At 39.7% G+C, this 26,575-nt stretch overlaps 1 protein-coding gene across 2 annotated transcripts in view; it reads right to left on the bottom strand.

The window, feature by feature from the left end:
- Positions 1 to 3,769: 3,769 nt before the first annotated feature.
- KIFAP3 (kinesin associated protein 3) overlaps positions 3,770 to 26,575 on the bottom strand; it is a 70,608-nt gene continuing 47,802 nt past the window's right edge. For both annotated transcript variants that reach the window (XM_062581866.1, XM_062581867.1), the window contains 2 exons: positions 23,582 to 23,681; positions 3,770 to 4,221 (listed from right to left, as the gene is read on the bottom strand). In XM_062581866.1, the coding sequence (XP_062437850.1) occupies positions 4,113 to 4,221; positions 23,582 to 23,681 (209 nt within the window). In that variant the 3' untranslated portion in view covers positions 3,770 to 4,112. The remainder of the gene's footprint in view (positions 4,222 to 23,581; positions 23,682 to 26,575) is intronic.

The raw sequence follows: 26,575 nt of genomic DNA, 5'->3' as shown, positions 1-26,575 counted from the left end.
ACTCATTTCTTAATAAACAGGTTTCTCTTGTTTTGGGGGGTGGGGACCCCAACAAAGCAAAAGCAGCCCAAAACAATATGCTGTCTTACATACCAACTCCAGAAAAATCCACGTGCTCACTCAAGTACATTTCTAGACTGGCTGTTTGCATATGTCACCTTCTAAATGTCAGCTACATGCAGTGTCGTCTTCCGCAGCTTGTGCCGGCAGACAGCTCCAGTACCTCTCTTGTTCCCTTACTGCTCTCTCCTGAACATCACAAAACAAAAATGAGCAGGTCATGACAACTTATAAGTTCTGTCAGTTGGAGCAGAAGTTGAACTAAAAAATCAGCTTCGCTGTATTTTATTTTTCTTGAGAATGATAACGAGAGGAATTGAAAGTTGGTGCTGTTTACTCATCTGGGGCCTTGAACCACAGATTAAGGAGAGGGTAAAAGGAAGTTGATCATGTCTACATTGGTAATAGGCAGATCTGGGGAGAGGTGCAGAAGAGGGCCTACTTCCCTTCTAGCAGACAGCTATGTTTAGTATCTTTACCAAAATAATCCATGTATGACAGCAGCACTTTGGTGCTCCCGAGCAGCAGCAAAGAGGGTTCTTCTGAGGGCAGCTTTTTAGCAGGAAACAAAGCAGGTTGCCTTTGCCCCTTGAGGGTAGACACTTTAGTTCATCAGTGCTGCATTACAGGAATTCCTTAAAGAACCTGTCAGAGGGACTTGAAATTTGTTCCATCTAAACAGCATTTTTCTGCTTATTCCAGAGTAAGATGCATCTTGTTCTTGTTGGTTTAATCCTCTCTGGATTAAATTCAACAGAAACATGAATTTCTCAGAATGAAAGACACATGTGAAATTGTTATCAGACAGCTCCACCAATACATCAGCATTGAAAGACAGGTCCTTCATAAGCTGTCTAAGACAAGGATATTTGTTTGCTTTGTTTTTTTTTCCCCTCTGTGTTGCCATAGTAAACTCCTATATACCAATGTGATACAAATAATAAATTAAAATAAGCTTTTAGAACAGTGCATTAAGTATAAAGCTCACTGACAGCAGGGTGTACATCTACAGAAAGCCTGAACAATAGCTAACAGAGGTACGAACTTCGTAGCCTACACCTACTTAATCGTGCTATTAACTTTACACCCTAATTAGATCTGAAACACCTGCATAACCACTATCTTTAATTAATCAGCAGACTGGGAAAGAGGACAGTTCCGGGATGGTTAGGGACTGCTGTTGTAGGAAAAGAAAAGAGGAGCGGTATAAAGTCACGCAGAGAAACAAGGAAGAGGAGTAAAATGCCAAAGCAGTCAAAGTTGTTAAAAGAAAGCAGATCCCTTCTCGCCCCATTTTATGCAGGATACAATACTCAGGGACTGAATCCATAAATATAGATAATTAAAAGGTTACCCTACAGGTCAGAGTCTCCAGTCTCCCTCTGACACCCACAGGAAATGTGCTATAGATTGAAAAGTGTATGTGCTCATATCTTCCCCCCCTTTCTGGCTCAGGAACTGTAATTAAAGAGAAAATCAGCCTCTCCCTTGCCTTAGAGACTATAGTGGCACAGCTGGTTTTCATCCTGGCTAGCAGGCTCTGTCCTCAGGCTACTAAATGCTGAATAATTTTACCAAGCTCTGCTTGCAGATAAATGATGTTCTTTTAGCTGTTGCCAGGCAAAGCTACAAATACTTGATCTTTTATTCTTTTCTCATAAACTCTTAACATTGAATACTAAAAATGCAGCCAGGATTTTTCCATTGCCATTTATTCTCAGCATGGTCACAAATATATTATAGTTACAGACACTTTGCTGAAGCTCAGCTCTAGTTTCTCTTTAACCTGAAGCTTCCAATTAAAGACTCCTTTAGTTTCATTGATAGTTTGCATATACTCTAAGGACCCACTTGGGTTTCTTTTTGTTTTGCTTTTGTTTTTTCCAAAACACATCCCAAAAGGAGGGCAACCACTTTAAATAACTTCATGCTAATTTTCTGGAAGAGACTGTGAGTGCCAGTCTCAAAAAGAAAAGTCCGAGTGTGAATGTGCAGTTTGAGTTATTTCTGTCACAGCTGTAACTATAAGGTACCTGAATTTTGTTGATTAAATGCAGCACAACTGCTGGGTAGATAAAGCGTGGGCTCAAAGGAGTGGAAAGAGTTTGAAAGGGATGATACTGGAACCCCAACAGTTTTTCTGTTTTTTTTTGTTGTTGTTTTTGTAATTTTCTGTTTTTCAGGTTCACGTTCTGAATTTTCTGTAATTCAGGTTTTCTGCAATTATTCATGTTTCTACAGAGATCTTAAATTTTCTAATAAATTGCATAAGAATTCGTTAAAAACTGTTTAAAAAAATAGTTACAATCTTGGCAATGCTGTTCTTCTATCCACCTCCAGTAAGGGAAGCCAGCACAGGGAGGAGGCTAAAAACTGATAAGAACTACCATGGCTAATTTTGGAAGCTTTTCCAGTCATGCAGAATGAAACATGATGAGTAATAGTGCATATTAACAAACCTGTGTGCTTTTAAAAGATAAGGCGAAGTTTTAACAAATCTTGACTTCAAAGATATTTTTAAGGCATAAGAACAATATCGTGTCAACTTCCTAAACACCTCTATGCCTTTGAAGATCACCTTCTTAGCATACACACTAGTCTTAAGGGATTACTGGCTATTGTTTTAGTAGTATCAGCCCCTGATTCAAGTTAATTTTCAGTACAAACCAGAAATGAGGTAGAAAAGAGGAGGGGAACAATACTGCAAATTAATAGCCTTTCATCATGAGTTGGGAGTAGCTTTTGGTTTAAAAAGTGAGCTACTACTAAAATTGTTATCTTGATAGCTCTGTCTAAAAAGGGCATCTCTCTGTATGCTTTCTTGTATCTATTACGAATGGGAGTATGAGATTTAAGAATAGCTTTAGCCTAAACTCTGCTTGCATGCAAGCATGTTTCAAAACATGGCTTAATGCAATCCTAGACATTGCAAGCATAAATCCAAAGTGAAGGTGTCTTGGAGTGTCTCTGCTGCTCAGTCAGTGAGCTATGATCTGTGCTTCAGTCCAGCTTAAACCCTGTGTACTACCAGGACAGGATGCATTTGTATTTTAGCATGGGAAAGTGAGGGGGAAAACTCTGCATCTGGATTCTGAACCAAGTCACAGTGTTTTTCTCTTGCTAGTTCTCATTATGTTTGTGACTGTCTTCTCTCAGCCCACAGGAATTCTATTAATAATAAACAGTTTATGGTAAAGGTATTCTTTTGTAGTTTAGTTTCTAATTTTAAGTGTTTTCAAGTGTTTAAGCTAAACTGTAAGTGTTTGAAGCCCAAGGAAAGCGAATCTGTGCCATCTTTCCATTGCTAAAGCCTTCACACCCAGGACTGAACTTTGGTAAGTGGGTGCCAAGGCAGTGCCAGGAGATGCTGTGGCTTAACAGTGTTCCTGTTACTGAAATGTTAAAGGGAAACAGTCCATGCTAAATACACTTCACATGAAGCACTGCTTTTAAATGCCTTGTAAAACAAAAGAATCACAGAATGGTTGAGGTTGGAAGGGACCTCCAGAGATCGTCTAGTCCAACCCCCCTGCTCAAGCACGGTCACCTAGAGCACGTTGGCAAGTTTTGAATACCTCCAGAGGAGGAGACTCCACAACCTCTCTGGGCAACCTGTTCCAGTGCTCTGTCCCTCTCACAGTAAAGAAGTTCTTCCTTATATTCAAGTGAACATCATTTAGAAATGTGTTAGAAACACATTAATCACTACTGACAATGTAGGTTTTATATTTAATAGAAATTAAATTAGTAGCATAATATACATAATGTGACACTTTCCAGTCTAGTAGCTTTCCCATACTTGCTTTCAAGTCACAGAGCAAATACTGTACAAAAATGATAATAAAGAGCAACTAAGGAGCAAACATAGTCACTAAAACACTGGACCCAGAAAGGCTAGGTTTTTCTGGAGCTACACATGCCAAAGGATACTTAATGATGGACTCATCGTGGTACAGTCATGCACTACCACAGGATGCATCTACGGCCAGCCACACACAGGCTGGTTCCTCCAGGGGCAGGAGGCAGCGTCTCGGACTGTGAAGGGGGCTGCTTTATCGTGCTCCATAGCTGTAGTAGTAAGGTTCATCCGGGCGGTATCCATATGCAGTCGCAGGCCGGCCAGGAACCCCAGAGGGCTGACCAAATCCATCCACTCCAATGCTGTAAAAACAAAAGAGAGAGAAGCTGGAGGGTTTTGTACTGTTAGGAAGGTGTGCTAATGCTGGTTTCTCAAACTTTTCCTGCTGTGGAGACATTTTAAGAGGCAACTTTGCAAGCCATAATCCCTTTCTGGACAGTACTGCTTTGTCTTCCCTCTTGCTTTGGTAAAAAGGAAACGCTGCAGAGAAAATCAGCACAATTCCTGTGTAGGATCAGCAGGCCTACAAAAATCACTGCATGAATTGTTGGCTATTTTTAGTTAAATGCAACAAGTGAGGAAGTGGTGAGTTGGCATTGTGGGATTAATGAGCTTTTTGTGAGCTGCTTTCAACTTTCAGGTCAAATAGGAATCCCAGAGGAGACAGAACTTTCATTTTCTACCCTGTTGTGCATTCACTGGCAAAGCAGTTTGCTTCTTTGACTCAGTGTCTCTACCTATAGATTAAAGTTAACGTATCTTTCAAGGAAGACTTCAAGTATGCTCATTGTGAAGTCCACTGGTAACAGCCCTACACAGCACATCTGAAGAGTCTAATTTCCTTCTAAAAGATAGACAGTACATTTCTAAAGCTCCTAGCAAAGCACCAACTGGAAATGAGAGCGTGAGAATATCTGGCACCACGACATAGTTCAGTAAAGGACACAGTGTTTCTGATGGGATAAAAGGATGACAAGCCAACTGGCAGAAAGAATTCATCACATACTAAAAGGCCATGTTCTAATGAGACAGAATAATTCATTTTTCACATAGAACAGCATCTTCTACATCTGAAGTGTCCTACAGCAATGAATTACATACTAAAGCACAAAAACTGCATGGAGAAAAGTGGCAAGTATTTCATGCACAACAATAACTTTCATGCAGGAGGTAGAGAAAAAATGAATATTGCCTAAGATACTGGATTATTGCCTATTCATAGTTATGTCACTTTTAAACTTCCATTTCAGTAGAAGGGCAAATGGAAAAGGCTTCTAATTTATTGTCTGATTAGAGATGCATTGAAAGGAGCTGAACTTCCCTGCTGAACACTGTCAAAACACAAACAACGAAAGTGCTTTTAGAGTGGGGAGAAGCCGAACCTCATTATTGCCAATTATACATATGGAACATGGGTTATGCAAGAGTCAGGGCCTGGGAAAGAATGACCCATATAGGAACACGTACAATGGGTGGGCCACAGGCCCTGGCTCAGCAAAAAGCTGGCACTGCTGAATCATAGATATCATAGAATGGTAAGGTTGGAAGAGACCTCTGGAGATCATCTAGTCTAACCCTCAGCATAGCCCGTAAGGGGATTGAACCCGTGACCTCGGCATTAGCAGCATAACCAGCTGAGCTAAATCGCCTGGACAGCACAGGACCAGTTGAAGTGGTGGGGACCATGTCCAGAACTCTGTCCTTGAAAAGATCCTTTCCTAGGATTATGCTTCCATGAGGTCCTCGAAGACTATCCTTTGTGCCTGTTTCTTCAGAAAACCAGTTCACTTATGGGACATTCTGATAATCATATGAATGTCAAAAGCCTGAGGCTGATTTGCCTTCCGAGGGAGAGGAAATACAACCAATAAGCCAAGCTGCAGAGAAAATCATTGTTTCACCTGAATGTTTCCGGAGGAATGCGGTGTCCTGAAAGCACCTTGCTATTTTCATGTCTGCCTGCCTGCTTCTGAACTGGCAGTGCCCCATCTCACAACTTGTACACAGAGCCATCAGTCTGACCTTAAACACCAACCAATTCCTTCAGCACGGCAAAGAGAAGCTGAGTAGCAGTGGTGCACCATATAGTTTCCTGTCTGCTATGTATACAAAGCTATATGAACATACTTTTGGCTCTACACCTTCCTCTTGCCCCCAATTCCTTCCCACATCCACTACAAAGTCCTATTACACTTTTCCACGCACTTTATGAAATGAGCTAGTAACCACTGAGGCTGCTTTCTGCTCTAGGTCCCTCATTTGTACATCTTTCTCATTAGCAGCCTTGAAACTTTAGAAGGCTCCTTCCAAAAGGAATTAAGAGAAGTCCTCAGTGTTACTTTCTCTATATCTATTGCTTTTTGTCTCCAGAAATGTCAAATCCTGCTTTCCAGCTTTACCACAGCCTTCACTCACCTTAACCAGGGCACGGTCCCCTGCTTCTGTTCCTGTGACTGGTTTGCAGCATGTAAAAGATTAGACAGACAGATCTCACATGGGCTGCCCTTAGGTAAGCTTTATGAATAAAGGCCACAAAGCTCTTCTAAACAAGCCAACAAGGACCTAGGAAGAAGCTGACTAATTTGTTTGGGACTTCAGAAAATGAGAAAGGTGAGTAACTCCTTTAAACAAGGCCTTTTTTTTTTTTTTTTTTTTAAGGAGTTCTTCCAGCACCGATAATATCAGGAGTTAACAACATACTAAAGCATGCCATAGGGAGGGTTTAGGGAGGTTCAGAGCCCAGTTTTGTCATGCTACTACAAATTCCCAGTTGCCAGTAATACCTCCTATGTGTAACACTGGGTAACAGCAGAGAAATAGGACCCTGTAAGTCTACCTTTAAACTCAGGAATTCTATTGTTTCCTTCAAAAAATTCCTCAAAATGTCTGCAGTTGATTTATAACGAGAAGATATTTTAACAGAAAATACTTTTCTATGTTTATCTTCCAGAGTTTTTTTTTCCTGCGACTAAAACAACATTAGCTGTGGATAAGTTGTTTTTATTTCTAGGGGCTCCTTGTATCACCATTAACTGTTCACAGCACTACCAAAAACTTCATTCCTGAAAGATGTTGTAGGTGCGGCTGAGACCACAAAGCTGGGAGGCTGCTGGCCGCAAGTCAGGCTACCAGGGGCCATGTGGGTTGGCTAACCAGGGAGATGGGTCTAAAAGCCTCAGGTTTACTGCAGTAGAGAGGGACAAACCAAATGCCGCAGCCTGAGACACCCACCTTGAAGCAGGACTTCGTTTTTACATGCTAGCGTGGCCTCTCTTGATACTGAAGTGTTTCAACTTCTTTTGGCCCCTTTTAACTCACTGTTCACTCCATTACCTACTACCAAACTAAAATCTTCATTCGGGTGAGGAGTAATAACAACAGAGAGCCACAAGGTGGCAATGGGTCTCTATCACTGCCAACAGTTTTCTCAGCTACTTCCAGGTTAGTAATCCTCATTCAAAGAGCTTTTAAATGTATTTAAATTGATAAAGAGAGTGGGGAAAATATGGTTTCAATTACCTTCTCAGCAAATCTTTTTTTTAAATATATTTTTATAAATGTGTAAGTAATTAGGTAAAGATCCCTAGAGTTTAAACTTTGAGAAGTATCAGTTATTTCCAAATGGTTTAGACATATGTTAGTGTCCTGAAGAAAACTGGAAGAGATGGATCAGCTGATAACTGCTTTGGACACTAAATTAAAAAAAAAAAAACACCACAATCGGAACACAAAACTACATTAAAACACCTTGATTAAATCACCACTCTCTATCTAAATATTTTTCATAAATAAACGAAGGCCTATCCGTGCTTCAAAAAAATAGTTGGCTTCATATTTACACATTAGTGTTCTTGAGATGTACCAGCTTTGCCTTTGTGATTGTTTGGGCTGGCAGGCTGTAGCAAAAAGCTTGTCCTCTCGCCTGAAGGAAAGGCTCTTGAGCGCAGGAGGTAACCGAGGGTAGGGCAACAAAACAGCAAACGCGCGTCTGCGGACTGAAGTCTGGCTTACTCATGAGGCTGGCAGGCCAAGGGCAATGACTCTGCAAGCACAACTTACGGAGGTGGAGACAGGGGGTTTAGAAACAGAGTCCTGCTGAATCCTTGCCACGTCTGCCAAGAACAGCAGAAGGGTACAGCCAGGAAAGATGGTAGTTCTTCGGCTGTAAACACTCACTGGCTAATGATTGGCCTGAAATCATGGTTTGTGCCATGTGTTTTTAGATTTATACCAGCAATCAACTTCAAAACTTTCTCCTTGGTTGTTGGCATTATTTGTTAAATAACAAAGTTAGGGACACACAATTATGCAATCAAGGTAAACACATTTGTCCCCAAGCTGGTATTTTTTTCCTCCTGTTAGGCAGCGCTGTTCAGCTACATACCTAACAGGAATGCACGCAATCCCTGTAGTTGTATAACTGATACAGATTACACACCACCACAACGAACCTCTCAGATAAATGTCTTCTCCAGTTGCCTTAATCTGCGAGTTATTTAAGGCAGCTTTGTCTTACTAAATAACTTGCATGTGCACAGAGATATTGGCGCTTGCTAACCATACAATCAAAGCACTACTGTTGTCTTGTGCAAAGTTTACCACTGCGCCTGGAGCTTATGGAGTTAAACAGTGAACAGCACAGCTAATTACTATGTACTGCTAACCTCAGTTGCTGGTTCATTTTGAGACCCTTTAAAATATGAACTGTGTATTTTACCCCTATGCACTCTCTTAATGATTTGTTTTTTTTAGACTGAAATCACTTCCAGCCATCAGTTATACTCGCGGTCTCTACACATGCACTTCTCCAAGCACAAATATTTCTTTTTCCTATTGGTCTGCCAACCCCTGTCAGAGCAAATTTCACTTTAAACTAAATGCTATGATACTTAAAACCTCTTGGATTACTCAGGCTGCTAGTGTGATCTATGACCTTCCCCCAATGACAGCTGAACTTTCCAATTTGCTTGTACTGCTGGGGAACTGAAGAACACATGCTGAAGAGGAAAATGTTCCTGATGTGCATGAGTGAGGAGAGATTTCTTAACAGCTTTGCTTATTGATACTTACTCTGATTAATAACATCCAAATTAATATGCCTATCTAAAATCCTAGGTACCCTGACATTTAAAACATGAAGACCAATACAGTCTGCGCAGCAGGAAATGCCACCAGCATCCCACTATGCCCACAAAATACTTACTTTCCTTAATTCCCTCCTGCATCCATAGCCTCAGAAACTAGATGGGCTTTGTGGTATGTCTGGAAGACTTGGCTGCCTCAGACAGGGAACGCCCTGCCAGCAACCTCCGCTGGGGTTCCTGTTCATACCTTTGCGCTCATGAATGTATGGTGCGAGCAGACCATGGGACTCTTGGGGTTAGTCCGCACTAGGATAATTAGCACCTGACTACGGTTTGCTGACTATGAAGCAAAGCTGCTTTCTGTAAATTTTCATGATGAGATAGACACCTGAGCCTGTCCACACTAGCGTTCACACCATTACTAGTGCCGGTGCTGACAAGTTGCTCTAATATGGGTACTAATTCCTCTGGCATAAGCAGGGCCTCAGAATGGCTGGTCCCAGGTCACCGGGGAAATTCTTGGCCAAAACTAACCCCTTGAAGTCCAACTGGAAATCCACAGGTAGGATGCAGAGACCTGGAGTGATCCCAATAGCATACTCATGGAGAGACATGCACATTCATGGCAGAAGCATGGAGCAGGATAGCACAAAAGAAAGAAAAGGTTGTGACTGCTGGTGCAAGCAGAAGTGACTCAGGAAAGCAGTCTTCAGCTTACAGAGCGAAAAAGCAGTTTAGGAGTTTGTGCTTAAGGGCCCAAATTTCATCATTTTCAGCCTGTTGGTTTCATGGTTAGAACCCCCAGATTAAAGCACCCTGAAGTCACTGCCCACTGAAAAGGAAATCCAAACTAAACATTACTTGAAGCACATACAGCACTTTCACCAGAGCTAAGCTTTCAGCTGCATTTCTTCTCATCCTAAACCTGTTCTAAAACCCTGTCAATCCTCCCTCCTTATTCTGCATCAACAAGGCTTATAGCAGCTCATTTCTGAGAGGCTCTCAGCTACTCGACAAGGATACAAGTCTAAAGGGTCTCCACTTAGGAGTATTTATCATTCACTAGGTCCCGTGACCTTGATAAAACCAAGCCAACATTACTTAGAGCTCTGAGCTCCTGGGCAACCCTACCAACTTTTATGGAATTAACCAAAGTTCTCCACATGCTCCAGTGAATTCCTCAGAGGGGTCTGTTTATAGGCCTAAACACATTCCTGCATCCACTGATCACACCTGGGACTTCGTCTGAGAGAACGAGGTTTGGACCAGAAAGTTTTTCAGCATCCTTCAGAAGCCTAACCTTGGTATAGTCCATAGCAACCCCTTTCTCAGCTTCTTCCATGCCACCTCCCTTTATGTGTATTGTATTAGTGATTAAAAAAAATTGTATTCTCTGTTAGAATATTGCTCCCTTTGCCCCCCCCCCCCAACAGGTATTCAGAATTTGAAACAGTGCATCCTTAAAGTCCTAATGTTTCACTTTGTGAAACTTATTAGTATGTGACAGCATTGTCGATAACATGTGGCACAGTTACCATCCTACTCTCTCCTTATAAACTCTTATGCCAAAATCTCCTGTAGTTTATAATGCTGTATCAAGTTCCTCTGTATAACAGAGAGAATAAATTATGTTCAAATGAATGCTGAAAGCTGTATTTTTTCCCCTCAGGAGGTACCTAAGCCATAGAAACAGAGCACCAGTCTCTGTAATCTTGAGACAAGCACAGCATTATAACCTGTACAACTGCAATGCAGTTTATTGTTTATAACACTTGTCAACAAGAGACAGAGGACTTTGCCAATACTAAAAGTGTGTATTCATTCTCCCCTCCCCGTGGCTCCTTTTTTAAGTGCTGATGAAAGCCACTACACTGTAGGTCTGAGGCAGTGATTGCACTGCAGGGCAGCGTAGCCCTGGAGGGGCCGTGGCCAGGCTCCTAGAGGATGCTGCAGCTCCCTCCCTCCCCAGGGCCCAGGTCTCCTCTGCACAGAGACCACAGTACCAAGAGGCAGGGGAGCTGGGGGCATCAGGCTACAGTCTCATCGCACAGCTAGGATTCAGGCAGCATGTGTCTGGGCACAGGAGCTGGGAAACATTTTGAATTCCGCAGTACAAACAAAGAACCTCTAATTTCTTAAACCGTCTTCAAGAAAGAAGTTCAGGTGGTTGAAGCTAATCCCCTCTAGGTATCAACTATCCAACACTCTAAGAAAGGCTCAGAGCCCGCGGCTGCACAAGCTGAAGCCCACGGGCCTTTCTGCCGACACTGCCAACTAAACCCTGTCTGGGAATACTGTTTTTCTAACACCAGCCATGAAAGAATGGACAGCATCAGAAAATGAAATAAAAGCAGTTGCTTTTCCTCTCGCTTAGTGTCTGCTGATTGAAAAGATGATCCTATTTACTTCTCTGTGCCAGCTACTTCTTTGGTTTTGCTTCACCAGCCACGAATTTTCTGCCCTTCAGAGTAAAAGCATAAACCATGGGATAAAGAGAAACAGTATAAAACTGAGATTTTTTTTTTTTTTTAAGTTTCATTATATGTCCTGTAACTGTAGATTCTCTTGCTATTGGTAATGACGTTAAACTACAAACCACAAGTCTCTTAAATTATCTCTCTCATGGTCCCACTTTCTCTCTCCCCTGTGAAGTTTTTTCTGTACTTTCTATCCCTCAAGCTCAAGTGGGAGGGGAACTTTGTGGCATGGACTGTGCCTTTGCACGCTATATCAAATACCATGTCTGCCTCTATTTTAGGTTCCTTAAATAGTTACACTGCATCTGCTCAAAAGATAGGAAATGTCAGAGTGAACCTGTGCAACACTAATTTAGCTCCCACGCACATTATGATACAGCTTCTAGAGCTACGATCATGTCTCCTCTTACATGTGATCTTACTTCCTTCAGTGCACTCAATGACTTAAAAGTTTCCAGTTGCTCCTGGACTTGGTGCCTCGTGGTATATTAGCACAATACTGCTCTTTCTGCCATGTAATTATAAACAAATGCAAAATCTGACAATTGCAGAAAAATGAGCGCTGTCTCTTCTCTGTCAGGGTCAAGCTATGCCTCAAGCAACAAGAATGCCAAAATTCACTGGTGGGAAGGCAGTATTAAAAAAAAGAAAATGTTCTCAAACTGAATGTTAAGAGAGCACTGGGCTAAAAAATGGCCTTGCTTAGCCAAATTCAGAAAGAGCTTTGCTTGAAAGCACTACAGCTTGCTATCCCAACTCTGTGAAAGCAGCCTGGGACCTGGGCTCACTTTCTTGCTGTTACCTGCTGTGTGATTCTGGACAAGTTGCTCCTTTTCACCACGACCTCAGTTTCCCAGAGTGTTGAGAGAAAATAAAATCCAAAATAAAGACAGCGAATGACAAACTACAGTAATGAGGAGACTCAAATTAGTCTGACATAGGTTAAAAAAAAAAAAAGAAAAAAGATACTTGATTCTGTTGTAACACTCCTCAAAAGACTTTCATCTGCTAAAAAACAAACAAACAAAAAAAGAAATACAGCCAGAAGGCAAAATAACAACTCAGTGGTTCCATTCTGCTATCCTCTTTCTTTAAACGACATCAGAACAAATTTGCAAACATTCCCTCACCCAGATTCACAGCTCCCCCAGATGGCAGAGGATTTGTTAAAAGGTAAACTGCACAGTTAAAGCTACAACAGAAACCAAGAGTTCTGACTTTCCATTATAAGCTCAGAGACATCTCCTGTTTTGTTGGCTCAACAGCTGGCCAAAGCCACTGATTAGATGTATCCATTTCTAAAAAACTAATTAAAAACTAAAACAAATAAAAAAGCCCTGAGAAGCAAGCAATAAAAAAAAGCAAGGAAGATATCCTTTCCTCCCCCTCTCTTCTTGGACAGGCCAAAGTATTTGTGTCAACTCCATAAATTGAAGAGTACATTGCCTTAAACTGGTAATCTGGCTGGTTTGGGAAGATTTCGAGCATTTCTTCTAGTGAGCTCCAGTGATGTCAGTGCTACCTTGAGACAGAACCTTCTGCCAGCAGCCTGAGCAAAATAAGATCCGAACGGGGCAACTTCAGAGCGTCACCAGTGCCATCGATTATATCAGCTCAGGGTCTGGTCCACATCTTCAACAGGCTTCTGACTAACCTTCTAATTTCTAGAGAAGTACTTTGTCCTTCCTCTGCTAGGTTTCAGATCAGGATCACTACAAAAATGTACCCCGAGGTAAGTGGTTGAAGCAGGAACACAAGTTTTCAGTGCTCTGGATCGAAGCTCTCTCAGCTGAGTCATTAATTATTCCTTTAAGTATTTATATAAGCTCCTAAAGTCCAAGCACTACCTCTCAGCTCTGTGCTTCAACACAAATGGGAAAAAGGTTTTCTATGTGCACAAATACACCGAAGAGCTGTGCCAACAGGTTCCTGGCTAATGGCCGTGCTGTCCCCAGGCTCAGCACCAAGAACCAGGCAGTTTAAGCCACGGATAGTTTGCAGCAGGCACAGTGCAGAAACAACGGGCACCTACTTTGAGTGCCCAGCGACACCGCGGTGAAATGCCACTCGTGAGAAAAGCGGACGATAATCTCAGTGCTGGAGCGAGGAATGGAAGGGAGGGAGAGTCAAAGATCCTGTTCTACTCTGACTTACAGCTGTGGCCAATAAAAGCTTTCAAACTCATTTTTGAAAGTTAACATTACCAGGGGATTTGCAGTATTCACCAGAGTGCATAGAGAAAACGCGCTGGGAACATTATTACTGATGAACAAACGTGAAAGATTTTTACCACCACAGATGACTGTCCAGATTTTAACCAGTTATATATAATCAAGACAGGGCCTTAGTGAAGACTTGTCAAAATCTATCCCAAACCAGCAAAGATTTTAGTATAAATCAAAAAAGAAAAGTCTCAGTGTCTCTTGCCTCTTTCTTTTTTTTTTGCTTTAACATTGGATATGTTAGGGAACAAGCCAGACAAAAATACAGTCATCAACCATTTTCTTGGAGATCCATATCTTTGAATAGTATTATTAAGCAAAACCTTCAACTTTAATTAAATGAAAGAAAAATAAAATGTTTCCAGGCCAAAGGTTGGGCAGGGAACCTTTGTGGGGGGGGGGGGGGACTTTAAAAGCTCAAGACCCAGAAGGCAAATAAACTCCCTAAACTTATTATTTTTTTTAATCTCATATTTTTTTTAAAAACCCCTGTTTTTTCCAAAAGGAAGGAAAAACAGAGGCTCAACATCACATTTGAATGACTGGTAAACACAGAAATTGAGAGTCAATTTTAAAATCAGTACAATTCCAACTAGTTGGCAAAACAAATTAATTTGACCTGTTAAATTAATTTTTATATTTGGGACTAGTTTACAGCACATGTTCAGTTCAGATAATAGCCTTAAGAAATATCCCACTGAAATACCGGACTTTTTAAAAACTACTCATTGTAGGTTTAATTTTGAATCCTGTGAGCATGCTTACACATAGCGTACAAAACACCCTTCAGTTTATTACAGTTTTAAATCTTTCTCCCAGGTCTGGCCTCACAACCACTTGTCTTGATAAAATAAGTCACTTGAAAAAGGAAAGCTCAATAAAATGAATTACAAAAACAACAAGATTAAACTGATTGTGCTGTTTTTGTACAGTGCAGCTGAATTCTGCAAATATGCTGCTGGCTGTGGTTTGGCATTTAACAGCATGCGATCAGTGAGAAGGAGGAAATTTTATTCTCATTAACTGTTGCAGATTTACTGCAGTGAAAAAGGGCTATGTAACCTGAGAAGTGACAGAATGGAAAGATCAAAGCAGCAGTCTGGAAACTAAATAAACCTTCTGGCTACTTCCTGCAAGGAAAATTCACTCTGGCAATGTAAAACAGAGTCCAGTTAAAAACTACTCTCAGTTTTATGAGCTGTCACAGCAGCTTGAGTGGTTTGGACCAGTCAAGTTTAGAACATTATATTTCCTTGTTTTTGTCTCAGATACTTCTGTAAGCAGTTTTATAGTTTCTTTTTCTTTTTTTTTCTTTTTTAAGAGAAAAATAAAATTCTTTTCTTTCGGTTGAAATCGAGAAGGTCACAGCTAAACTCATTAAAAACAGGCAGGTCTTCATTTGCACATTCCATTCCCATTTACTGCATTTTAATATTTTACTTTGAGATTTATAAGCAATGTACATTTGCTTTAATAACTCTTCCGCATTCTGTTCACTTATTGTTTAATATAAGTGCAAATCAGTTTACAGAGCCCAGATGGCTTGTAACTGGGGAGCCAGCCTATTCCTAGTAGCACATCTGGAGGGACTAAGAGCAGCAGACAGAACGTGGGAATTAATTAATGTTACATTTCAAAAGAGACAGACTCAAGTTTGGGGGCTTTTTTGGTAGGACATTCCAAAGGACTTGAGCTAACTGTTACAACATTTTGGTATTCTTTTAAAATTCTTTGTAGCCACCTAAACCATGTCGATTAAACTAGGCCAACTGCAGGTGGAATATAGTAAAATAAAAAGCAACTGAAAGATGTAAGAGAAATGACTGCAAGTAAAAAGGCTTCAATACTCTATATTCTGAAAGAGCTGAAGTGCATTAAAAACTCAATGCTAACTCTCTTCCCAAATGGCATTTGAATCTTGCTAAAAAAAATACACCTTTAAAATATTCCCAACCACTCTATTTCACCTATTAGCATACTAGTGTAATTGTTCAGAGCAATTAAACAGCCTTACAGTAAATGAAACTTGTGCAACATGATCCTTCATGATTATGGACCACACACCTTGGCACTGAGAGAGCAGTCAGGACAGCACTGCTCTGCTTGGGGCTCTGGTACCTGACTTTGGATGAGTAACTTCTCTTGCCTTTGGTATCCTGCCTCTGTCTTGAGTATCAGCTCTTTGAGGCGAGGACTCTGTGCGCCCTGCAGACACCAGCTGCGTGTTGGGAGATACCAGCAGAGCTGTTTGAAAAGTCTTCCTAGTAAAGTCTAAGACTAGAGCAATAATAAATAAGCACCCAAACATACAAAAAACCTGCTGTACAGCGGACAGCTTATATGAAAAATATTATCCACATTTGGATATTCCCAAACTATAGGTAGTGCTGAGATTCAAATTATTCGACAGTGCAGTATGCAACAGACCCCAAACCCTGGGAAAATCCCATTGATATGCATAGGACATACAGAAGAACCTTCTTCCCATTAAAGAATTGGACCTCTGGTCTTCAAAAGACTCCAACAGCTGTCCGTATTATCACTGTGTAATTTGGTCCAATGCATATTAGTAAGACCTAAAGAATTATAATATGATTGGTGTGCAGTATTTAATTTCTATAAACATGTCTTTTGAGAACACAGTATGAAATAACTCATAAAATGACAACAACCAGGGAATATGACCACTGCTTAAAACACCAGGGTAGGGAAAGAGAGAACTGCAGCTTAGTGCTGGTGCAGAAGAAAATTATTATAAACTCTACACGAAAAAAAAAATCAGGCCAGTGTTCAAAAGCGATGAAGCTCTCAGATGCATATCTCCTGAATGTAAGCACATAAGGGAAATAAAGAAACACACTGAATTTTGTCATTTAGGTCATGATCCATGATCTGCAGAAATCAAATGAAGTCTTTGGATTTAGCTTGTTCCTTCTCATGATCAAAACCTCCAAAAGACAGCAATTTTCCCTTCCTTACTTCTTTTTACATCTAAGATCTTTGTGCTCTTTGTATGTAACAGCTGAACAGATACAGTGTAATAAATAAAAAGAAATGGCTAAAATACTTATCTGCTGCACATGAATAGTAAATGTTGTATTGTCCAAATAGGAAGTGCATTTTATCTCTGTCCATTTTGTCAAGCCAATACAGAGCTGAGTTAGAAACACAGTGAAAACTTCCTGACCATACTCGCTTTAATTTTGTTAAAATTAAACATGTAGGCAGTTAGGATAAGAGAATATGATAAGAAAGATTTGACTATGCTACCACTAACAGCATTTCTGTGGGACAGAAAGCAACAAAAAAACCCAGAAACTTCACTGGTTCTGAGCCTCTCTTTAAGGCCTTTTCAAATTCGTTTCAGTGGGATTTACAATTTGCTAATACTGATGTGTGATAAACTAATAAAACCTGCCTACAAGGTTATAGGCCCAATTTACTAATAAAACCTAATTCAATTCCCCTGGGAGATGCAAATTAAATAGTGTCCAAATGGTAGAAGCCGAGTATAACCCTGCTGAATATACTGCACAGGAAAAAAAAGTGTTGTTTTTTTACAAAGTTTAAGCCTGGAAAAGAAAAACTAATATACAGAACTGTAATAAACATCACTATAGTAAATGTTTGAAAGTAAACTCATATTTTAATAATAATTTGCACTCTATTAGTTTTTCTTTCCATTAATTAAACTATTTAAAATATATTATATGTTCATCTCTGAGTCCCACCTGTAAAGCAGGTAAGCATTACTGGCTGTGTTTAAATGATAGAAAAAGTAAAATGTGGATACATTCATTTCTGCTCTGGCTTAGACTCCGCATCAGAACATGTGTTTGCTTATCTAAGCTAATCTTTCCAGGGCCTATGAAACAGGCAGTTTCTTCTGCCACTAACGCCGGCAAACATTTGTCTGTGGCAGCTTACTTTTACCATCTACATATAACTAAGGCATTAGTTTTCACTTTCAGAGATAACCTGCAACATGGCAGTTGGCTGCTGAAAGGGTGGAAGTCCAAACTTCTGAATAAACCGTGCAGGTGATTGAAAACTGATGTTTCAAAAGAAAGATAAAAGTGCAGATGAGAAATATTCCATAGCAGGGTCCCCAACTCCTCCAGTCCTTAGAGAGAGGGTTCTTTATAACAGAAACAGATCCTGTAGGTCTTACAGACTAAAGGAGAGTACCTTCTTAGTGATGAAGCCCCAGTTTCAGCGCTTCAGTAAAAAACAAAACCAAACAAACCTATGTAACTGCTTTGAGTAAATCTAATCGAAGATCTATATGGGAGACAGTTATAAATGCTTATGTATGGTATAAGCTAAAGGTATGGAAACTCTTGCCATTCAGTGTGCGATTCTAGCATATTGTAGACGTTAAGCAGGTAGCTCAGCTATAGGTAACTGAAGTCACAGCAACACAGTCTTCCCTGCGTGCTCCTACCAGGATCTCTCGCTATGTAGTCAATCACTGAAGCCCACACCAGTTTCCCTCAACTCAAGACTGAAATTAGCTCACGTATGCCCATGCCTCCCCAAAACAGACACAGTTTAACTGAAATCAATGCAAAGCCACAAGGTCCTGGCTCCAGACACTTAGCTCACAAAATATCACAAAGAACTGCCATGGCAAAAAGAAAAAATGCAGCTACAGATTTACACTGTAAGTCCTGACAAGAGCAAAGATGTTCAATCAGGGACAGAGACAGATAGTCACCCCATAAAACTGGTTTTGTTTGACATGCCAAACCTCACTGCTTCCTGGGAAGAAGCTTCAGTCAGGTTTCTGTTGAAAGGATATGTGAGTATATACACTGAGAATAGCAAACAGAGAAACTCCTTGTCTCAGTGAAAACAAAGATTGTGCAATGGCAGTTCTGCTAAATTTTATAATGGAGTTAAATGACTACATACTGGAGAAAACTTCCTTTGCAAGAAAAAAAATGAGTTTGGGTTGGCTCCAGCATTCCTAACTATACATCTTTCTAAAGCTACACATAAAGAGAATTTGAGAACTCTGATGAAGATATTTACAACAAATTGGCTTTTCCACTTAAAGTTTGTGGCATTATCTAGGTAGAGCTGGAAGAGGTTAAAAAGTGGTCTCTTTCCCAAATGGAAAGATAAGTCCTGTGGAAATCTCTACTATGAGACATTTGGTCATCACTATTCTGCCTGTGTCTTATGAAAACAATTAATCTCTATAAGGTCATTAAAATCTGATAAGTGACCAAAGATGCTTGAAAGCTGTTTTTTTCTCCCTTGCAGCTCAGACACTAAGTTGTCACCACATTAGCCAAAGATGAGGGATTTTTTGTTTGCTACAATCATAAAACTTTCACTCTATATTAAGACCTATCAGAACCAGGAACCCTGAAGAGATTTTAATAAAAGTTTTTTAATGAAAGTTTAAAATCTATGTCGAATGCCCATATGCTTCTGAATGACAGTATGATGATTAAAAGCTGGTAATGTAATCACAAAAATTTTTTCTTAGCCAATGAAAAACCTGGATACAAGCTGTCAAAACAACCTCCTCAGTCACATTTTCAGCTGAATGGAAAACATACCTTAGGATCTGTTGGCATTCTGCTCCAAATGTTTGAGGAAGATAAGAGATGCTGTTTATGTATTTTATCAGACTTCTGCATACTATGTATTCTAGAATAACTCTATTTATACACATCATACACAACAACACAATTCTATTATGAAATGGAGTTCAGAAATAAAAGATAAGAGCTTTCATCTGAAGCTGCCAAACTCACGAACTAGATTACCTAAAATGTATTTCTATTTCCAAAGGGTGGTAATAATACAAAAATGCCATCTTTCCAGGTCTTCTCTTGCAAGCCACTTCTCCTTTATGCTGACAAATACTGGCATGGACAATTATCCCTGCTCACTTCAGGATACGGCCAGAATAGCACACAAACACAGGTACAGTCAAGACAGCATTCTAATTTTAGGCCTAGATACTTCTAACATTGTCTTCAAAGCTGTTCCACACATTTTGATGCAGGAGCTGATCATACAGGATAGTATTCTCAATCAACCTAATCACCTATTTCAACAGATCTGTGGATATTCTTACAGGTTTTACTATTTCTTGGTGTTTCCCTGTTAAAAAAAAAGGCTATGGGAAGAAACTATATGCCAACCCAGAGAGTCTATGCACATATATATAAATACCTCAACTTATAAATAAATAAAAAAAAAATACTACAACTAAAAAAAAGACTTCCCTACCTGAGTAGGAATGTATACCAGGTCTGCATATGTGGGTCTGCTGTCTGCTGGGGCAAGGACTCCACAGGAGAGTCCTTCCCCACTGCTGCAGCGAACATGCTGACTTTGATGATCGCCCTCTGGGTGCAGCTGCAACTCTGATTCCCCTGAGTTTTCCTGAATGTAATTGGGTTGAACTGCATAAGTAGAGGCCACCTTGGACCTCTACTAGAAGCACACTACAAGCAAGGAAACACTTCTTTTTTTTCCTTGCCTATTCCATGCAGTGTAACTGGAACAACAATCCGACATACGGCAGCTGGTCTGGGCTGACTTCCCTGGTACAAGGTAATCCCTGGTAGTGCCTCCCTTTATAAATGCAGTGGGGACACCAACACCAGTTCAACATCAGCTGAGGTTCTCAGTGACATAGAGGCACTAAAAAAGTGAGTCTTTCTGTCCTACTTGCAAGATTTGTATAGACTGTCCTGGAGGCAAGGGCTTAATCTTTTTGTCCTGATTCAGTCTGAGCACACTGCCAGGATAAGAAATAATAATCTCAGAAATTGAACAGCTGACACATCCTAAGACTTCCTTATAGGGCTGCAGAAAGTAGAAGAAAGGATTAGATTCTTCAAAGCTGAGTGGAAAAAGTCAAATTATGGTTGTCACCTACTTCAAACCACAGGGTGGTCTAAATGACAGAACAGACTCCTTCCCAATTCACCCCACTGCTAAGCAAACAACTGTTCCTATTACAGAACAATAAAGCTTAATACAGAAGACCAAGAACAGAAGACACAGGCACAACAAACAGAAGTATAACAGATAAAAACACAAAAGTGTAACAAATGAAAAGACCAAGAAATATGCAGCTACTCAGTATTAGACCATCCCTCTTTGAACACACAGAAAAAAGTCACTATTAACTAATTAACTAGTTGTCTGTACAAATCATAACTCAATTTAAAAAAGTTTCTGAAAACATATCCAAATATTAATAATAGAAAAATGAACCATTTTCATAACAAGAATCTTGATTTATTAGAAGCTGGAACTGGTTAAAAATAAATCCTTGACATAAGGTTCTTGTTAGCTTTAAAATGTAAGCATAAAAATACCCTAGAATTATGTTTTGGTGCAGATGAAATGTACACTATATAACACATAAAAAGAGTCTTGACTTGCTGCTATTATTTTTAATTAGGCTCTCTAGCACGTATGGTTTTACCTTCTAACACCAATTCAAATTTGGGAAAAGGGAGGGTTTGACTCTTCAAACTCATGGGACTGGCAATTCCATGGCTCATGCCTTGGAGCACTAATGCATTTTACATTAGCTCTAAGCATCAGGAAATCCTGGCTTCTGGCGCCAAGAAGTTCAAAACGATAATGACACACATCTGAAAACTGGGATTCGCCATCCGACTGCCAGTATCTATTCTATCAAACAATCCAGTCCCGCTACGCTACAAATAGGACAGAACAATTTGCAGCAGTCCACCCTGTTTCCAATTAGATTGTATGTCTGGACTGCAGATAATTCCATGGAGCGATCATATTGAAAAAAGCTTTCCTAGAAAATGAAGTTCTAATGAGAAATTTTAATATTTACAGTGGCTTTCAACAATGGGCAATTACCAAGTCTGTAGTTTACCAAATTGCAGTTTTTGCCTGTCCTGTTTATTGAGGTTGGCCTCTAAAATGCCTTGAGACATTATGAAGAAATTCTACAAATATTTATTTTAACTAACGATCCACCAAATTTATTTTACCACTTATTTTAGCTGGAAGATCAGATTAAAAAGCAGCTTACAAACATAGATCATTGACAAAAGCTTGAAATTTGAGGTTCAGTAATCTACTTTAACTTCTACCCCAGGACACAAGATCTTTCTCCAGCTGAAAGATTGCTGGCAAACCAGGAGGATCTTGACTGGGTCTATCTTTAGTTTCCTGGAAACAGAGGAGTCTGCAAAGTTTCCCCTACACTCTCTTCTGCCTCAGCAAAGGGGCACAAAAGCTGTGGGGATCACCTACCCATATACAGTTCCCATAAGATCCTGGTTAATATAGAAACCGGGTAACTCCTGCAATTTGTTTCTATTTCGAAGTTCAAGATGGTGAACTGTAATACTAAGACTTCTAGAGTAACATATAGCTCATACTTCCCTCAGCTTCTCTGTAATCAGCATGTTTTGAAGGGGAAGCTGCACATTTGGAAATAATCAGAAGACATGGTGTTGGCCAATCTTTCACAAAGGCTTTCATTAAAAACATTGATTAATTATTCTCTTCATAAAGTCACTAACACTGTATATTTAGCAAAAAATCACCTGGCAAGCACATCTTCTTGGACTTTCTGCGTCAGTATTCCTTTCCCAAATACAAACTTCAGGCAAAGGGTTACACACACTGATTCAAACTTGATCCTTACTAAGCATAAACAAAAATCTCCCTTTCTCAAGGAGATCCATCTTTCAGTCCTACTTTTTTGAGGATTTTAGTTATTTTCATTTGTTCTTACAAATGTTGCCATCATTCCACCTCTGCCTAATATTCATCTTTTTGGTGCATTACAGGTAGAACAAAGAAACCAGGATCACCTTCCACTGCCCCTTAACTACAAGGAGTCATGGTGAGGAAGAAATTTTTTTTTCCCCTTCAGCTGTACATACTGTGAGTTACTCATATTTTATGAATGGTGAATAAAGTTGCCAGCGGTGAAAATAATGCTATTACTTTCAAAACTTCAATAATAGTGCTGTGCTTATCTGGGTAACATCCTGTTAAGGTGAATTCTGTACATTCATCATGAAGTGTTGAAACACTTCCTCCTATTTAGTGCGTGTAGTTCATGCTCTACAAAAGGCATTTCCCAAACTGCATAGAAAGGAAAGAAAAGGACCCTCTTCTCTGAAATGAGACTGTTCTATTTCGAACTGGTGGGAGAAACCTATTCAGAAATCTAAACTGGAACAGCTTACTAACATTTAGAGAAGGCAAGGTCATAGACCAGAGGGGCAATTCAGAGAGACATTTCCTAAAAGTCAGGCCATAACAGAGACATCCTTTGCTCATCTAGCAAATTATCAAAGTAAATGCCATCGGTAATCAAACTGAAAATTATCCTGGGAGAATTTAGTCTGAAGGGAAAAAACGTCCAGAAAGTTTTGGCAGCTGCAAAACTTATTTTTAACAACTTAAGAACACTAAAAATAAAATTCTCCTAGATAATCAGCATCTCAAGCATCTATTTAGACATTTCCCAACAACGATGCCTGAATAATATTTGAATAATTGTCGTAACATGTACTTAGCTGTGTTCTAGTTTTTACTGTTTTACAGCTTTACAGCTTTTAGAAAGCCAACGTGAATTACAACATGCATGTTAAGGTGCTAAAAGAAATGTGTAATTCAAAAGAAAGAGTAGGTTTTCTAATGTGATGAAAAATGATTAATTCTTTTACATATGATTTCCATAAAACTGCTTTTCCAGTGTAAATCATTTCCTCTACTGTGCATTTAGAACATAACCTTACTTAAAGTTATAGGGGGCAAACACAGTTGAACACCACAAACGAAGTCCTATAAATAAACCTAAATTAGTCATTTTCTGATTATTTACACCCCTTTCAAACAGTAATTTACCTGCTGGAGAAGGGATGTTGCCCAACGAGATCTCCATTCTGAAGATGATAATCACTGAAGAAATCTGGACTCACTGCTCCATCAGGGGCTATTAAACCATCTATAAAGACAAGAAAGATACAGGGACTGTGTGAAGGAGCATGATTTGGGGGCAAGTAGGCAACAATCATGTTTTGTCTTAGAAATTCATTAGCAATCTGCAACACTTCTGGGAGAAATTACAAGAAAAAAAAAGCAGCTTCAATTACAACAGAAAACTTTCTGGGACTCGAAGTAGTTAGCCTACTGCCCCAAGAAAAGTTGCAACTCAGAACTACTATTCTCATCTTCATTCTCAGGCTTGGTGGGGTTTTATCAATACCTATCTTGTCTGCCCCATCACAAAAGTAGACCCAGAGAAAAAGTAATGACAAAGGTCAAACATGAATCTAGGCTAGCAGAGTAAAAGTAGAAGAGCGAACAAAGGTCTTAATGCTTCAGCTCTTCACTGCTGTATCTTTTAAAATGAGTTAAATAAAACAGGAAAGCAGCTTCAAAACCATTTCTTTCATCTCCTTCATATCACAGAACAGTTGAGGTTCGAAGGGACCTGTTTGGATCATCTGGTCCAAGTCCCCTGCTCAAGCAGGGTTACCTAGAGCACAGTGTCCATGACCACGTCCAGTTGGGTTTTGAGCATCTCCAAGGAGGCTCCACAACTTCTCCAGGCAACCTGCACCAGTGTTCAGACACCCTCAATAAAAAAAGTGTTTTCTTGTGTTCAGACAGAATTTCCCGTGTTTCAGTTTGTGTCCATTACCTCTTGTCCTGTCACTGGCCACCAGTGAGAAGAGTCTGGCTCTATCTTCTTTACATTGTCCCATCATGCACACTGACAAAGTCCCCCCAAGGTTCCTCTCCTCCAGGTTAAACAGTTCCACCTCTCTCAACCTTTCCTCATATGAGAGATGCTCTAGTCCCTTAATCATTTTTGTGGTCCTTTGCTGGACTCACTCCAGTAAATCCATGTCTGTCTTGTACTAGGGAGCCCACAGGCCCTAGTATTCCAGATGTGGCCTCACCAGTGCTGAGCAGAGGGGAACGATCACATCCCTCAACCTGCTGGCAACACTCTTCCTAATGCATACCAGGATTACAATTTTTCAAATTTTCTTTTACATAAAAAACACAAGCAATAGGAAGATGCAAATATTCATAAAGCTAGCAGTATTCCTTAAAGACTTCACAGCTCCTGTTTGCTTTATAAGGATGAACAGGAAATCAGGGGGTTAACACCTTCCCTCAGTTACATCAGTGTAAATTCAGAGCATCTTTGAAGTCAAGTCAGTGAAGTGACCCTCACTGAATGAAAATCCAGCTTAACTCTTCTCTATTCTCATTCCCAACACATTTCCTGTTAATATTAAGGGCATAGTTTTTACCTGCTAATTAGTATTAGGCTCTAATTAGATAAAATGAGCTATTTCATTAAAACAGACTCTACTTCAGTTTGTCTCCATTACTCTATGAAAATGAACCCAGGCTTGCCATGTAGAAAGCACAAATAAAAAAAATAATAAAATAAAATGGCAGAAATTGATACACGCTGACTAATACTTTAATAGTTTAGCAGAGGATAGAGAAAGATTCCTAATGACTAGGAAGTAACAAATGCCATTCCACTTTAAAGAAAAAGAGATAAGATCCAGGGAATCACAGGCCACTTAGCTTAACCTCTGTGGTTTAAAAACTACTAAAACTGCCTGTGCAGGAAGCAGTGGAAAGTTACTTACAGACACAGGGGCTTAAAGATGACGAGTCAAGCATTCAAACAAATCTCCCTGTGCTTTATGAATTTACCTGATGCTTTTTGAAGATAATATAGTGACAAATGATAAAAGGAATAGAACTGACATCTAGATTTCTTGACGGACATTTGATGAGGTGCTACAGAGATTCATTTAGAAGATAATATCTCATGGGAAAGTGACTGAACATAATGCAACAGACTGTAAATGAAAAATGCTAGCCATGATCAGACTACATTTTAGCAGTGTAAGATAGCTGTATATGGCTATATTCTAATTGCATACATGTGTACACAGTATGTGAAAGAGCATCACTTTATGAGCAACTGCTCTGGCACAATCTATATTATTGTCTTTCAGCATGCTCAGATAGACACACGTGCTATGTGTTATCATAGGGATGCAGAATAACCATAGAGTGGGGAGGAGAGCTGAAATGGCTCTTATTCACACTTGTGCCACATTGTCCTATTTCTTCACCTATCCTGTATTTTACACATACACACACACACACACACAAAAAAAAAAAAAAAAAAAAAGAGGTGGAACATCAGCATTTCTATACCCTGTATTTCAGATTGATCAAATTAAGTACCAATGTATTTTAAACAGTTAGGTTTGCTTAGAATTTATTTGAAAGTAGTGACACTTAAAAACATCATCTAAATCTCTTTCTATTAATAAAGAAAGCATTACATTTTAACTCCAAGGCTAGAGCTATAGCTACTTAAAGTGTCTTCAATCAAGAGTGCTAACATTCAAACCATAACAGTCAGAGTTATGGCTCACATGAATTTATAGGAAACTGAAAGCACATGGATAACATCAGCTGCATATAATATGATTACAGTTAAAGGACATCTGTTGTTATGTACATTTCAACATAAATTAGGGTTATGTATTTTCAAAGCAAAGGAGACACTGAGCTCATGAACGTAACTTCAGACATTCTACCAAGTTTTTGATGTAGGCTTAAATTATTCTGCAAAGGAGATGTTGGTATATTAGGGCAATAGGAACTCATGTGGTCATCAATGAACTCCAGAACTGTTAGGGCTGAGTAGAGATTTGTACTGTACATCAGCTATCAGTGCAGATCATCTGTAAAATGATCACACTGAAATACAAACATTTAATTTCTGACTGGACAAAATTTTGCATTTTTTGGTATTTTTGACTATATCAGGCTTTGTCCTTCAGAAATCCA

This window comes from Rhea pennata, chromosome 8, assembly GCF_028389875.1.
Source record: "Rhea pennata isolate bPtePen1 chromosome 8, bPtePen1.pri, whole genome shotgun sequence".
NCBI lineage: Eukaryota > Metazoa > Chordata > Aves > Rheiformes > Rheidae > Rhea > Rhea pennata.
This window is presented reverse-complemented; position numbering and strand designations above follow the sequence as displayed.